The 15427-nt window shown below is 33.7% G+C and overlaps 1 protein-coding gene across 2 annotated transcripts in view; it reads right to left on the bottom strand.

Annotated features, from left to right (window-relative positions):
• Chs2 (Chitin synthase 2) overlaps positions 1-12839 on the bottom strand; it is a 209350-nt gene extending 196511 nt beyond the window's left edge. Inside the window, exons 1-2 of one of the 2 annotated variants that reach the window (XM_073980204.1) lie at positions 12464-12839; positions 12168-12406 (exon numbers count right to left, since the gene is read on the bottom strand). In XM_073980204.1, the coding sequence (XP_073836305.1) occupies positions 12168-12406; positions 12464-12510 (286 nt within the window). In that variant the 5' untranslated portion in view covers positions 12511-12839. The remainder of the gene's footprint in view (positions 1-12167; positions 12407-12463) is intronic. The other variant, XM_073980205.1, reaches the window with a different exon arrangement.
• Positions 12840-15427: the final 2588 nt, after the last annotated feature.

The following is a 15427-nucleotide window of genomic DNA, read 5'->3' as shown; positions in this document are numbered from 1 at the left end:
TCGCTGAAATTTGGAATGTGTTACAGACCTTGATCTAGAAATAAATGTGCCAAATTATATCGAAATCGGTTCAGATTTGGATATAGCTCCTGTATATATTTTCGGCCGATTTACTGTATTTTATGAACCAAACTCGCTATTTATGTCCAATTTCTGTGAAATTTGGAATGAGTAACGGGATTTAGTCTAGACATAAATGTGCCAAATCATATCGAAATCGGTTCAGATTTGGATATTGCTCCTATCTATATTTTAGGCCGATTTTCTGTATTTGATGCTCTAAACACGCTATATGTGTCCAATGTCGCTGAAATTTGGGATGTCTGACGGAATTTGTTCTACAAATAAATGTGCCAAATAATATCGAAATCGGTTGAGATTTGGATGTAGCTCTCATATATATTTTCGGCCGATTTCCCGTATTTGATGCACAAAACACGCTATATATGTCCAAATTCGCTGAAATTTGGAATGTGTTACAGAACTTGGTCTAGAAATAAACGTGCCAAATTATATCGAAATCGGTTCAGATTTCGATATATCCCCCATATATATTTTCGTCCGATTTCATGTATTTTATGCACCAAACATGCTATTAATATCCAATTTCAATAAAAATTTGAATTGGTCTAAAAATATATGTTCCAAATTATATCGAAATCGGTTGAGATTTGGATATAGCTCTCATATATATATTCGGCCGATTTCCCGTATTTGATGCACAAAACACGCTATATATGTCCAAATTCGCTGAAATTTGGAATGTGTTACAGAACTTGGTCTAGAAATAAACGTGCCAAATTATATCGAAATCGGTTTAGATTTCGATATAGCACCCATATATATTTTCGGCCGATTTCATGTATTTTATGCACCAAACACGCTATATATGTCCAATTTCGCTGAAATTTTGAATGTGTAATGGAATTTGATCTAGACATAAATGTGTCAAATTATATCGAAATCAGGTCAGAATTGGAAATAGCTCCCATATATATTTTAGGCCGATTTCATGTATTTGATGCACCAAACACGCCATGTATGTCCAATTTCAATGAAATTTGATATGTGTAACGGAATTTGGTCTACAAATAAATGTGCCAAATTATATTGAGATCGGTTCATTTCGGAATATGGCTCCCATATATATTTTCGGTCGATTTCATGTTTTTGTTACGTATGTCCAATTTTAATGAAATTTTGAAGTAGTCAGTAGAAGTCATCATTATATACACAAGTACTTATATTTGGGAAGGAATTGCCCTGGTCAATTCAGCTATGAAATATCATATCTTTGAGAGATTTCTTATGAGGGATATTTAGTTATGATATATCTAAAGCATTATTGGATTAAAAATTGTAAATACAAGTGTAATTTAAGGTATCACAATAGGTTAATATGTATATGACTTGGAAAAAAATAAGTCCCATGTATAAAATAAATTACAACTATCCTTAAATTTAAGGTTCTCAAAACTGGTTCTATTCTTAATTTAATTCAATTAGGTAGATCTAAATCCAATCTGTCGAATTAAAGAGAAATTAATAGTGTAAGAGTATATAACCTACGTAGGAATACTAATAGTCGAAAAAGCTTTAGGAGGGGTGTTACCACCTGAAACATACAAAAATACCATAGTAGCTCCATAATAGCCCTGAATGGGTAGAGAACGCCTTCATATTTTATGCACCAAACACGATATTTATGTAAAATTTTGATAAAAATTGGAATGTGTGACGGAACCTGGTCTAGAAATAAATGTGCCAAATTATATCGAAATCGGTTCAGATTTGCATATAGCTCCCATAAGTATTTTCGACCGATTTGCTGTATTTTGTCCACCAAACACGCTGTGTATGTCCAATTTCAATGAAATTTGAAATGTGTGACGAATTTTGTCTAGACACAACTGCGCCAAATTATATAGAAATCGATTCAGATTTGGATATTGCTCTCATATTTATTTTCGTCAGATTTCATGTATTTGATGCACCAAACACGCTATATACATATGTCCAATTTCACTGATATTTGGAATGTGGGACGGAAGTTAGTCTAGAAATAAATGTGCTAAATTATATTGAAATCGGTTCAGATTTGGATATTGCTCCTATATATGTTCGACCGTGTTCATTTTATATTATTTAGAAAACACGCTATGTATGTCCAATTTCGATCAAATTTGGAATGTGCGACGGAATTTGGTCTAGAAATAAATGTGTCAGATTTGAATATAGCTCCCATATATATATTCGGCCGATTTCCTGTATTTTATGCACCAAACACGCTATGTATGTTCACTTTCAATGAAATTTGGAATGTGAGACTTCTTAAGAGAGATGTTTTATTATGATATATCTAAATCATTATTGAAGTAAAAATTATAAATACAAGTGGAAGTTATTCTATTAATAATTTAAGATATCACAATAGGTTAATATGTATATGACTTGGAAAATATAAGTCCCATGTATAAAATAAATTACCAATTAATATCACTCATATATGAGGCGCTCAGCGCCAAAACGGCCTAACCCACATGCCCAACAAACTCAAACGCTATAAAGATCTAACAAGAACCTTTTGAAATAACTACTAAAAAATTCCATATTGCATTGAATAACACCAGGTAATATTACCTTCTAAAATAATGCAATATTGAATTTTTTAGAATTTATTTCAAAAGGTTTCAGTAAAAACTTTATAGTCTGTTTGATAAATACTTCACCTTAGTCGGGGTTGCGAAGCGCACCGGGTTCAGCTAGTATTCTATAAAACAGTATTTTTTTGTTTGTTTTTGGTTTCGACGACAAGTTAAAGTCGGTTGCTGATGGTTGCTGATGCATAGAAATGGCTAAAATATATTCACCATAATGATACAATTGGGTGGATTCTAAAGTTATATCTTAAGTTGTAAGAGGCTCATGTCCCAAGTACACTGTAAATCAATATGTGTACATGGGCCAAGAAGTTATATCCTTGAAAAAAAAAAATATGAATAAATATACACAGGAAATTTCACGTAAATTACGCTGGAGGAGTAAAATAAAGAATTAAATTTGGTAGCCAGGAAATCTGCTTAAAATGGTCGCGACTCGTGATATTTACTTAATATGAATTCGTTCACATTAGTTGTCAGATTATTATCTAGTAAACGTCCGATATCAATGATTTTAACTTACAAAATATGTGTTTTTGTGACTACTCGGTAATCCGGACAATTCGATAATCCGGACATCGCCGAAACATGTGGTTCCGGATTATCGAGACTATACTGTAATATAATATGATATATGTATATTTAATGAATGTTTATCGTACGGCCCTAAAGCTTTTGTTTTCCAAAATTCTGATAAATAAAAACTTTAAAAGCATTTTATGTGGAAGCTTTTTTATAGAATCACTTTATAATTACGATTTTATATAATCTTAGGTAAACCTTCATCAAAATATCATACAGGAATACGAGGTTCTTAAAAATCATAACTCTACATATGTATATGTACATTAAGGTGGTTTTAAACATCGATGTCGATTTTTTTAGGCGGCACCACCCAAAAGTATTTAGCTTTGTTAGATTTTAAGATTGGCAAAGTTTAAGCACAATTGAAATATGTTAACACGTGCCACTCAGACTCGAATTTTCCGAAAATCTCGATTTTTTGCTATGTGGCGACCCACATCCCTGGAACGGCTAAAGTTTCTTGCCCGTATTTTTTTTAACATTTTATGTTCAATAGCAAAATATGCACGTAAGTATTACTGAATTCGAGATAATTAATGCGAAAGTGGAACCTATTGTGAAAACACATTTTCCTTCCTGCATTATCAATTTTTGGAATGAAAACAATTGTGCATTAAAATTAAAAAATCAAGTAAAATAAATGTCGTTTTTATGTTATTTTTATTTAATGTTATTCATGTTTTATTTAATGTTATTCATGAGAAAAATCAAAAAATAATAAAATCGCCGGAGCGCTTTTTAAATAAATCGCGATTCACGTTGACATTTTTAGGGGTTTTTAAGGTTTTCACGATTTTGATTGGAAACTGCAGGTCCTACCAAAATGGGACTAAAGCGACATTGTAGCTATGAAAATTCTCTACAAGATTGACTTTTACGATATTTTCTTAGTTTTTTACCGTTATTGAGATATAGAAGTTCAAATTAGGACAATGGATTGACTATATCGCCTCCTTATATTACAACGTTATGTACAGTGTACCTTAACTAACTTTAAATGAAAGCCGCTTACACCAGGCAAGTTATTGCGGATTCTGAAACAGCAATGTTTATAGATGAGAAAAATCCAAAAACAAGAAAAAATCGCTGGATGGATTTTTAATAAATCGCGATCAAAGTTCACATTATTTAGGTTTATTTTAGGTTTTCGCGATTTTGCTTGGAAACCGCAAGTCCTTTCGAAATGGGACGAAAGAAAATGTTGTAGCAGTTAAAATTCTGTACAAGGTTGGCTGATTGATATTTTCCTAGATTTTACCATTTTTGGGATATAGACGTTCAGATCAAACTTTCAGATTTTTTTTCTTAGGTCTTCAGGAATTAGCTTGAAAACTGCAAATCCTTTCGAAACGGGACTAAAAATTTAATGTAGCTGTTAAAATTCTCTACAAAATTGGCTTTAGTAATTTTTCCTAGGTTGTACCAATTTTGAGATATATATGTTTTAGTTGGTAAATTGCAGTTATGACATTGTTTTATAAGAAGGCGATACAGTCAATCCATTGTCCAAATTTGAACTTCTATATCTCAATAACGATAAAAACTACGAACGTATAATAATAGTAAAGCTTGCAGAGAATTTTCGTGGCTACAACATTTTCTTTAGTCCCATTTCGATAGGACTTGCGGTTTCCAAGCAAAACCGTGAAAGCCTAACAAACCCTTAAAAATGTCATCTTGAATCGCGACTGATTTAAACAGCGCTCCGGCGATTTTTTTATTTTTCTCATCTTTGTACATTGCAGTTTTAAAATTCGCAAAAACTTCCCAGGTTTAAGCACCTTCCATTTAAATTTGGTTCAAGAGCACCGTGAACCGTAGATGCCAAATTATATCCAATTCGTTCTAAAAACATCAAAATACCTCAAATCATGCGGTACCTTTATATGGGGGCTATAACAAAACATATACCCATGTTCATAATTTTTGATTGACATCTAGGAACCCTAAATGCCAATGAAAAATCTTAGTTCGGCGTATGGAACAAACGTGTGAAACTGTGAAGCAATGTTTTATGTAGTTGTTGGACTACTCGTAATCACCTATGTTTGGAGGAAAATATTGTCATTTCACATTTAGATGTCCTCAAAAACTCGGAATAGAACCAAAAATATATTATTAACAGAGGATTGATTAACTGTAATAGTATGGAGCTGACTTTGTCGTTAGAGATAAGGCCCTATACATGGCAACAAAACTGTGAAGAATTAACTTGCTTTCATTGAAAATATGACTCTATTTCATTTAGAAGATAAGCTGGCACTAGTTAATAATCTGGGTTATAATCGGGAAGAATGTAATATAATTTTTCTTTTTACTATAATCGCAATACAGTAAAAAGAAAAATTATATTACATTTAAATACCTAATGAAACATATATTTATTGTAAATATTTAGTTGTAACTTAGTCTGTAAGGATTATATAATCTATAGACTTAATAAAAAAAGAAAGTGAAAGAAATTCTGGTATAGAGGTTCTGCGGCCAACTCTTTAGGGTTGTATCAATAGCCTATGACAAATCAAAAAATTGTGAACTAAGATCAATAAGCTAACAGCAGCTTCAAATTCAATGACAAAAAAATCATATCTGGAGGTTCTTGAAGAATAATCCTGCAACCAATACCGTTACTAAAGCCCTCAACTACAAAATAAATTAGTAGACACTTGTTTCTGTTGATTTACTTCTATTCTTGAGTGAAAAAGTGTAGATATTTTATCAACTTCTATCACTCTAAAAGAATTTTTAATGATGGTATTATTTTTTTGTTCGCCCAATTTTTGGAGTTTTTGTAAAAATTGGTTTATATTTTAAAAATGTAACGAATATAATTGTTTTTTTTTTCTTTTAAATTTTTTAGAGTCGTTTAGTTTTAAAAAACTTTGAAACTGTCATCAAAATCTGCACATGTAAATAAGAATGGCTTCAAAATATTTTTGTATGAGGTTCTGATTTTATTATCTTCGCAGCTGTACATATATAGTGCCACCTATGTAAGTTCCATGGCAAAGAACGGTTCTTGTGGTCCTTTCAATTCGCTTTGAATTTTTTGCAAGAATTTGTTTTGCTGCCCCATTTACAGCGGCACAAGGGGCAAGTCCATACTTCCTGAATTAATGGCCCGATAGCTTAAAAATCAAAAAAATGACACAAGATAAAATAGAAGTCGTGGAAAAAATAGGAATTGCTCACTCAGAAAACGCATTTTTTGAGTTATGTCACTCTTTGAGTAAATTAGCGATATGTAGATGCTGAAGCGCACGACAACTTTCTAACTGGATACTGGGTTGTTCCAAACTTTGCATATAGTTATATTTCTAAGATAAATCTTTGACAAATTTCGGAGATGGTACATATCGGTCCACTACTTCCGGCTTCTCCTTAAAATTCAGAAACAGTAATGTAAACCGCTTATTTGTCCAAATTAAATTTGATTTTGTAAATAGTTTTTAATAATTTATTTGAATTGAATATTTTTTTAAAATATATTTATTTTCAAAATAATGAACTTATTTATTTGAAGGGAAATTGAAAAGTGACAAAATGGAAAATATGTTTCAACAGGAAATGAAAATTATGAATAACAGTAAATTCAAATATGTCGATATGAAGAATTGTATAAAGTATAAGTGTTATAATAATGAAGAGTACAAAATAAATAATTATCAATATGTGTTGAGAAAATTATAATCAGATATTGAGTAAGTAATAATAATGGGTATTGAGTAAACATATATTGAAGTAAAGTGGGAAGAAGGAATGATATATAGCTATTTGTAATAAAATATATAATTATTATAATCGTGATGATAATACTATCATTACTTGCGAGATCTCATAAGCAACCGATTTGGTCTAATCTCGTAATATTTTGTACAAACTTTCTTTAATTTTGAAAATGAACCATATATGTGCATACCTTAGGGTACCTCCGTCACAAAAGTTTGACATTTTTGTTTAAGCGCAGTTTAAGGTCGGTTGGAGAATCCTTTAATATTATTACGTTTTTCGTGTGTAAGTCCACACTTTCTGATATAACAGTCCAAAAGCTAAATTATACGGCGAAAGGAATGACTTCCAAAATAAGAGCCACTTCCAAAATTCACTATGTCGGACCACCCCTTCCTCCTCCGCAACACTATTCAGCTTTAATCCAAATCCATAGTTTTGTCGGCAAGTTCATACGCCCAAAATCCCATAATTCCGTAAATACATATTTTTTAGGAGAAAAACAAGTGAGAAAATCCTATTGTCGGTACGGAGCCGAAAATGTGATACCATACACCACTACCTCTGTCTTTTCACTCGAAAACATTTCCTTTAGGGAGATACGAAAGTTTCCACCTATCTGGCTTTTATACCAAGTGACTTAAGGCGAACTGAACCAAAATAATTAATATTTAATTTTATATTTGACTACTATCGACATCACCAACATGAATACGCTTCTATCTCTGTGAGAAAATTTCCGATCAAAATTCCAACCTGTAGTGTGATTGCAGAAAAAGTGGAAAAATGGGATGCATTACCGATTATTGGAATATCTCTATTATTTGACCACATACGCCAACCTACTTTGCATAGTTTTAAAGATGGGATTTTCTACTTTCTTAGTCAGCCTTTGCTTTTAGAATGTCCCCAACCAAAGGTGTGATATCCTTTAATATTATTAAAATCGCAAAAATGAAAAGTTGGATTCTATTAGCGACTATTGCGATATCTTTGTTGTTGTTTGAGCACCTACGACAACCTATGTTACATCGTTGTAAAGTGATATTTTCTACTTTCATTGTCAGGTTTTGCTTTTGGTATACCCCATATAGAAGCTGAGATATTCGCTTTGGAAAAAAAACGTTGTCTTTTTATCCAAAAAAGTTTTTTGCGCATTCCGACCCCTAAATATTATCTGACCATCACCAAAACCAGTAGCCTTTTTCTTCTGTGAGACTCCAATTAACCCTCAAAATTTCGTGACGATCCGATCAAAATTGCGACCTATAGCGTGATTTCCAAAAAAAATGAAAAAATGTGATGTATTACCGACTATTGCGATATCTCCGTTATTTGATCACCTAGTTTGCATCATTGTAAAGATGGAATCTTCTACTTAGGCTTTGCTTTTGGAAAGTCCCCAACCATAGCTGTGATATTCGTCATTATAATTAAAATAGCAAATATGAAAAGTTGGGTTTTATTTGCGTCTTTTGTGATATCTTCGTTGTTTGATCACCTATGAGAACCTACTTTACACCATTAGGAAGGTGATATTTTCTACTTTCATTGTCAGGTTTTGCTTTTGGTACACCCCACATAGAAGCTGAGATATTCGCTTTAGAAAAAAAACGTTGTCTTTTTATCAACATAAGTTGCCAAAATCAATAGGCTTCTTCCTATCCGGAACCCCCATCAATATCCAAAATTTCGTGAGGAACCGATCAAAATTGCGACCTGAAGCGTGATTACAAGGTTTAGATGGACAGACGGACACACATAGCCAGATCGACTCAGCTCGTCGAGACATTCATTTATATATATATTCATGGTATATATAAGTATGGGTCTACGACCATTATTTCGATGCGTTACAAAATTTTTGGCCAAAACCAACTTATAATACCCTCCCCACATAGTGGGATAGAGTATAAACAGTTTCAATTCACAGAGGTTGCGGCTATATCTCTGCCGGCAAAGCCGACTGATACTTACTTGTTATACCCTCCCTCCCTCCACCATAATATGGAGGGTATAATTAAATTTGTCATTCCGTTTGAATCGAAATATTCGTCTTATATACATATGTATATTTTTGGTCGGATTCAATTCAAATTTTGAGACTTCTGATTAAATTGCAATCGGAGGCCATATATATATATATATATATATATATATATATATATATATATATAAAATTCTAAGTCGATTTAACCATATCCGTGTGTCCGACCGTCCGTCCGCCCGTGAAGTACAACCATTTTTAAGATAGAGCTTTATAATTTGGTACGGAAGTTTCTATTACTCCTTCATACTTGGTATTGAAAACGGCCCACGTTGTTTTGATATAGCCACCATAGAATGGTACCTCCCGAATTTCGACATTTTGGCCTCAATATACCACCGAAATTGCTGAAATTTTGTATTTAGGCATAGGTCCACGCCTTCACATAGCTCCCATAGAACGGTAATTCCCCATTTTCGGTATGTTGAAGGTTGGGGCCTCAATATTCCACCCAACTGACTGAAATTTGGTATTTAGTCTTCGTTGGGCGCACTTAATTTTCCACCTGAAAGTTGTCGGCATAGGTCCACGCCTTCACATAGCCCCCATAGAGCGGTATTTCTTGATTTTCGGTATTTTGAAGGTTGGGGCCTCAAAATCACACCGAAATGGCTGAAATGTGGTAATTAGTCTTCGTTGGGGGCATTCAATTTTTCACCTGAAACTTGTCGGCATAGGTGCACGCCTTCACATAGCCCCCATAGATCGGTAATTTCCGATTTTCGGTATTTTGAAGGTTGTGGCCTCAATAATATATAATAATTGTTCCACAAACATCCCATACGAGAAAAGGGAGACTTGTCTCATATCAATGAGTGCATATTAGCTCAATGATATGGAACCTACCTAGTAACGGTAACTCCTGATATTCGGTATTTTGAAGGTTGTGTCCTCAATATCTCACAGAAATTGCTGAAATTTGGTTTTTAGTATTCGTCGGGGCATTAAATAATCCACCTGAAATTTGTCGGTAATATCCACGTTTTTATATAGCCTCCCAAAGAACGGTACCTCCGATTTTCTTTGAAGGTTGTGGCGTCAATATCCCACCGGTATTTGGTCTTCATTGGAGGTATTAAACTTTCTACCCGAAATTTTGTCAATATAGGACAGTGCCTTCCTATTTTCCGTATTTTGAAGGTTGTGTCCTCCATATCTCACCGAAATTGCTGAAATTTGGTATTTATTCTTCGTTGGGGCACTAAATTTTCCACCTGAACGGTAACTCCTGATTTTCGGTATTTTGAAGGTTGTGTCCTCAATATCCCCCCGAAATGGCTGAACTTGGTTTTTAGTATTCGTTATGGGTATAAAACTTTCCGCATTAAATTATTCGGTATAGGTCCACGTCTTTATATGGGGGTAAAACGGTACCGCCGATTTTTGGTTTTTTGATATAGACCCCATTAAACGGTACGTTCCGATTTTCGGCATTTGGTATTTAGTCTTCTTTTGGGCTAAACAAACTTTTCCCGAATGTTTATCAGTATAGGTCCAAGTTTTGATATTCCCTACATATAACGATTTTCGGTATTTTGAAGGTTTACGCCGCATTCTTCTACAGGAATATAACATTTTTTTCTTCGATAATTCTTTGCAGTTGTATCGGTATATCGAAAATGATGTATCCAAAAAGGCCGTTTTTTATCTCTCCTCAAAAATTTTATTTTTTAAGAAACGAAGTTGAGGAAGTATGTCGTCGATATTCCACTTCTACTGGGAATAAGCCTCGGCGTGGCGCAGAATTTAGTACTTTTATAAACGAAAGGAAACTTACTGTTTTATTTTACTTCAATGGTGGAGGGTATGCAAAGTTCAGCCAACTGAACTTAACGCCGTTCTTACTTGTTTCCATTATATTTTGCACGACTTAAAATGAAATCGTGAAAGTACAGACATTTTTCAATATGTTTAAATGATTTCAAATGAAGTCGTGAATAATGATCCTACCCTTTTTATCACATTTCACATCATGATTTGAATTACTTATTCATTAGAGCAAGAGGTAAAAATTCCCTGTATAACACTCAGTATTAAAAATTGCTATAAATCTGCATTTATTATAAATTATTATACCCTCCACCATATATAATGGAGAGTATATTAAGTTTGTCATTCCGTTTGTAATGAAAATGAAAATTCTGGATATAGGACCTCGTTTTGAAATAGCCCCCATATAATGGTACCATCTGACTTCAGGTATTTAAACTTTTTATCGGCGTTTATGGTCTAAATTTGGAGTAATTTGGTATTTTATATCGGTTTAAACTGATTCATGGAGACCAAAAAATTTCTCCACCGAACATTGTGGGCTCGGCGATAAACTGTAGATCTCATATCAATGACATAATATGAATCGGGGCCCATTCATTTATAAGAGAGAAGTCTCCCTTGACCCTTCTGGGATGTTTGTGGAACAATTATTATAATTTCGTTCGAAGTTATCTGAAGCTTTTTTTGACCGAGTTAGCTAAAATTTTGTATTTGGGGTTTCAAAAAGCATTGTAAATTTTCAACAAAATTAAACTAAAAAGTTGATATATCGTTGGGAATATTACCATAATTTTGAAAATATTTTGTTGATATCATTGTGCGACTCTAAAATTATTAACCATATTCTGGCACCGCAGCGTGATAGAAGACATAAAATAAGAAGACACATGTTCCGGCGTTTTTCCCTATCACTTCAACTTTCGCTTTTATGGGCCCCAGAGACCTAAAGTCTTGATGTTAAAATGGATCATTTTGTCAGGCACTTATCTTCTAAACCGCTAAGAATTTGGGTTTACTCGTGGAAGCAATTTGTAGCTCTCGTCTTAAAGAGTAATAATTGGGAACACACAAAATCCATTCAACACTGTGTGTGTATTTATTCCAAAATTAAATCAAATAATTGAATACATTTTTAATCTACCACTTTAAAACGATTTATGTGTATCGATACTGGCAAACTTTTAAATGGGTCATCATGTTGTAAAAAAAAACTACACAGTGTACAACTACAATGTACACAATGTTCGTTCGGTCTTCGTTTTTGTCATTGGCCCACATGCAATTTGTGAATTTTGAATCGATTTTTTTACCAATCCGCTTTAACGCTGTAAAAGGAAAATCCCCCTATAATACAAATGTGTACACAAACTTACCTACAATGTTGCAATATTTAACACTTCGGTGCGGTTGAACTTGAGCCACCATAAAAACGAATGAGATTTTTGAGGCAATGGCAGTGACCAAGATAATGGCAAATACAAAAATGTATGTAAAGAGTTTAAAGAGCTTTAAGATAATTCCCAATTTGTTCCAACTCGCAGCAGAGCCGGTAGCCTTTTTTGAAGGTGGATCTTGAAATGAATCCCATAATGGGGGTTTTTCCTTATTTTTGCTAAAAAAATTCAAATGTTATGACGCTGATTCGTTAGCACAGTTGTTGACATTTTACCGATTCCTTGTAAAGTTTTCATCGATGATATCATCGTCTGCATCCATTGTCAGTCTAAGCTTTGTTCGATTGATATTGCTTCAATTCAATTTACTGGTGGAGTTTTCACTTTGACAGATAAATATGTACTAAACATATTGATGCATCACTTTGCCACACCTGTCAGCATTGTTATTGATGATATGGGAAGTTGATTTTATGATAAGAAGTGTGTTGATTTGTTATTTTATTTCGAGTCTGTTGGTGTCATCGTGTCAACATTTTTGATATCAACTCTTTGTCGTAGATTTTATGTTCTTTTCTTAGTCACTAAAACTCCACAATAATGTGACTTGTTGGCATGTGCATCTTTCACTGCTGTTAAATCGATGACTACATGCGCTGCATAAAATGGAAGTTGTTTTAAGTGAAATAAAGCTTTCTTGTGTTCATTGGGACAAGTTATGCGAACACCATTTTTTACGATTTGTAATAGTATCTTATAATATGGTTATTTTATGGTCAAGTAAATGAATAATTGTGGAGACGAAAATACAGGGCAAATTTAGGGTTTTTTATTTGAAAATCAGAGGTAAGATCGGGACTTGACATTGTATTTATAAATACTTAATCCAGAAATACATTTGGCATTTTTCTGTGAGATAATTGTCAGATTGTTAGAATGAGAGAAAGAACCCAGCGAAAAGTTTGCCTCCAAAGAGGCAGTTAAATGATATATACAAGTGATTTGGAAGTGCATCAAATTATGCATTTTCACTCATGATTTTTACAAGGGAGTGACCCCGGAAAGAGGCACTCCATTGCACCGCATTTTTAACTGACCCTTTGGCATTGCATTTTAACTGACCCTTTGGCATTGCATTTTAACTGACCCTTTGGCATTGCATTTTAACTGACCCTTTGGGGTAGAATAGGAGGCAGTCCAGAGCACGTGTTTCGAATAACAAAATCAAATGCATTTATTATTTGTGTAAAACAAACATATTAATAACTTTATTACGTAAATTCACACAAATTATGAAAATTCTCTATTGAATTCAATCGCAAACATGTTTGTTTCCTCCGCTCTTCATTAAATCCAAGCTTAATTGCTTTTGCTTCATCTGCTAAATGGGTTTGATATTGTCTTCCCATCACTAGTAAGATTTCGACATGTACTCCAACAGCACTCCATTGGGAAATTTTCTTCTCGTGAGTTACCGGAAAAATGTTCACAAATTAAATATTATTTAGTCTGTATTAACAAATGTTTGGAAATGTTAACACGATTATCTCTTTTTGGAAATGTAGAGATGTACAAACTGATTTATGTACATGTAGGGATCTCTAACAACTGCTAATAAAATGTAGTGAATGGAGTGCCTTTTTCACGACTCCGTTTGCACTGCATCCGGATGCTGTTAAATTGTGAGGAATTGGAGTGCCTTTTTCAGGACTCCGTTGAACTGCCTCCGGATGTTGTTAAAATGTGACAAATGGATGTGATTCTTTAGATTGCATCCAAATGCAATTAAAATGTGAGGAATGGAGTGCCTTTTTCACCACTCCGTTTGAACTGCATAAAAAAATGCCGTGAAAGAAGTAGTCTACATTGCACTACTTCCAATTTATTTTGCTGGGAAGTGATACAGATACATATTGGAACCCATCCCTTCTCAACACCTTGTCTTTTCAACAAACTGACAATTGCAGGAAAATGCAATCGTGTCAAAATATAAAAAGAATATATAGATAATGCTTATAATGCAGTTTAAAACCAGCATGTCAATACTCCCTGATATAACGGTCTAAAAGCTCCCTCAGCTCGTGACATAATGAAAAGAAGCTATCCCAGTATAGTTCCAATATATTACTGAACTGCGAGAGCTATCCGAAATGAGGTTTATTTTATCTGCTAAAAATTTTGATATTCTGTGTGATAGTTACCCGAAGGAGTGAGCCAATTTAGTCCACATTCAAATGTATTGTCCGATGCGGCTAAAAAAAATAGGGTAAGACCATTTTTTAGCCATAGGAAGAACATTCTTGCTTTTGGTGAAAATAAGTTTAGATTTGGATATAGCTCCCATATATTTTTTTTGGCCGATTTCATGTATTTTATGCACTAAACACGCTATATACCCGATTTCAATGTTATTTGCAATGTGTGACGGAATTGGGTCTAGAAATAAATGTACCTAATTATGTAGAAGTCGGTTCAGATATACATAGCTCTCATATATACATATTTTCAGCGTTATATACGTTCGATTCGATGAAATTTGGAATGTGCGACGGAATTCGGACTAGAAAAAAGTATGCCAAACAATATTGAAATCGTTTCAGATTTGGATGCAGCTCCCATATACATATCGCTCATTTACTCAAAGAGTGGCATAACTCAAAAAATGGGGTTTTTGAGTTAGCAATTTTTTCAAGTTGATATCTCTAAAACTCAACGAGTTACAGCTTATTTTCTAGTTTATGCCAATCATCGAAAAAGTTTTTTGCATTTATGAAGCACTAAAACACTTCAAGTCATGCTTAATCTTGCACAGAAATTTAGCACTGACATCTGGCTAGTTCTCTGCAAAATATGGTCTAACTATTTATTTTAGTTTTTGTGTAATAATCTTTTAAAGTTGGGAAGTCAAATTTCAATTGACAACTTAAAACGAGTTTTTCTCGAAACTTGATTTTTTGTGTCACTATTTGGTATCATATCGTCGGCCCCGCCCGAATTTATAAAATTGCATGTCATCATTTTTAATATTTAAGAGCCATGCCTAAATATTTATGCATGGTGCAATGGCGTTCGATTACCCGGCCAGCCAACATCAAAAACATTTTCAACGATGGCAAAATACCCCTCAGTAATGTTGGCTCCATTTCCTGAGTATTTCAGCCATGTAAAACTTCTCTACAAGTGGTGTCTTAAGACACTCCGTTCGGACTCGGCGATAAACAGTAGGTCCCATATCATTG

Source organism: Musca autumnalis, unplaced genomic scaffold (genome assembly GCF_047663935.1).
Source record: "Musca autumnalis isolate F117 unplaced genomic scaffold, ASM4766393v1 scaffold_4, whole genome shotgun sequence".
Classification (NCBI taxonomy): Eukaryota; Metazoa; Arthropoda; class Insecta; order Diptera; family Muscidae; genus Musca; species Musca autumnalis.
The sequence above is the reverse complement of the archived record's forward strand: the minus strand, read 5'-3'. Positions and strand labels throughout refer to the sequence as shown.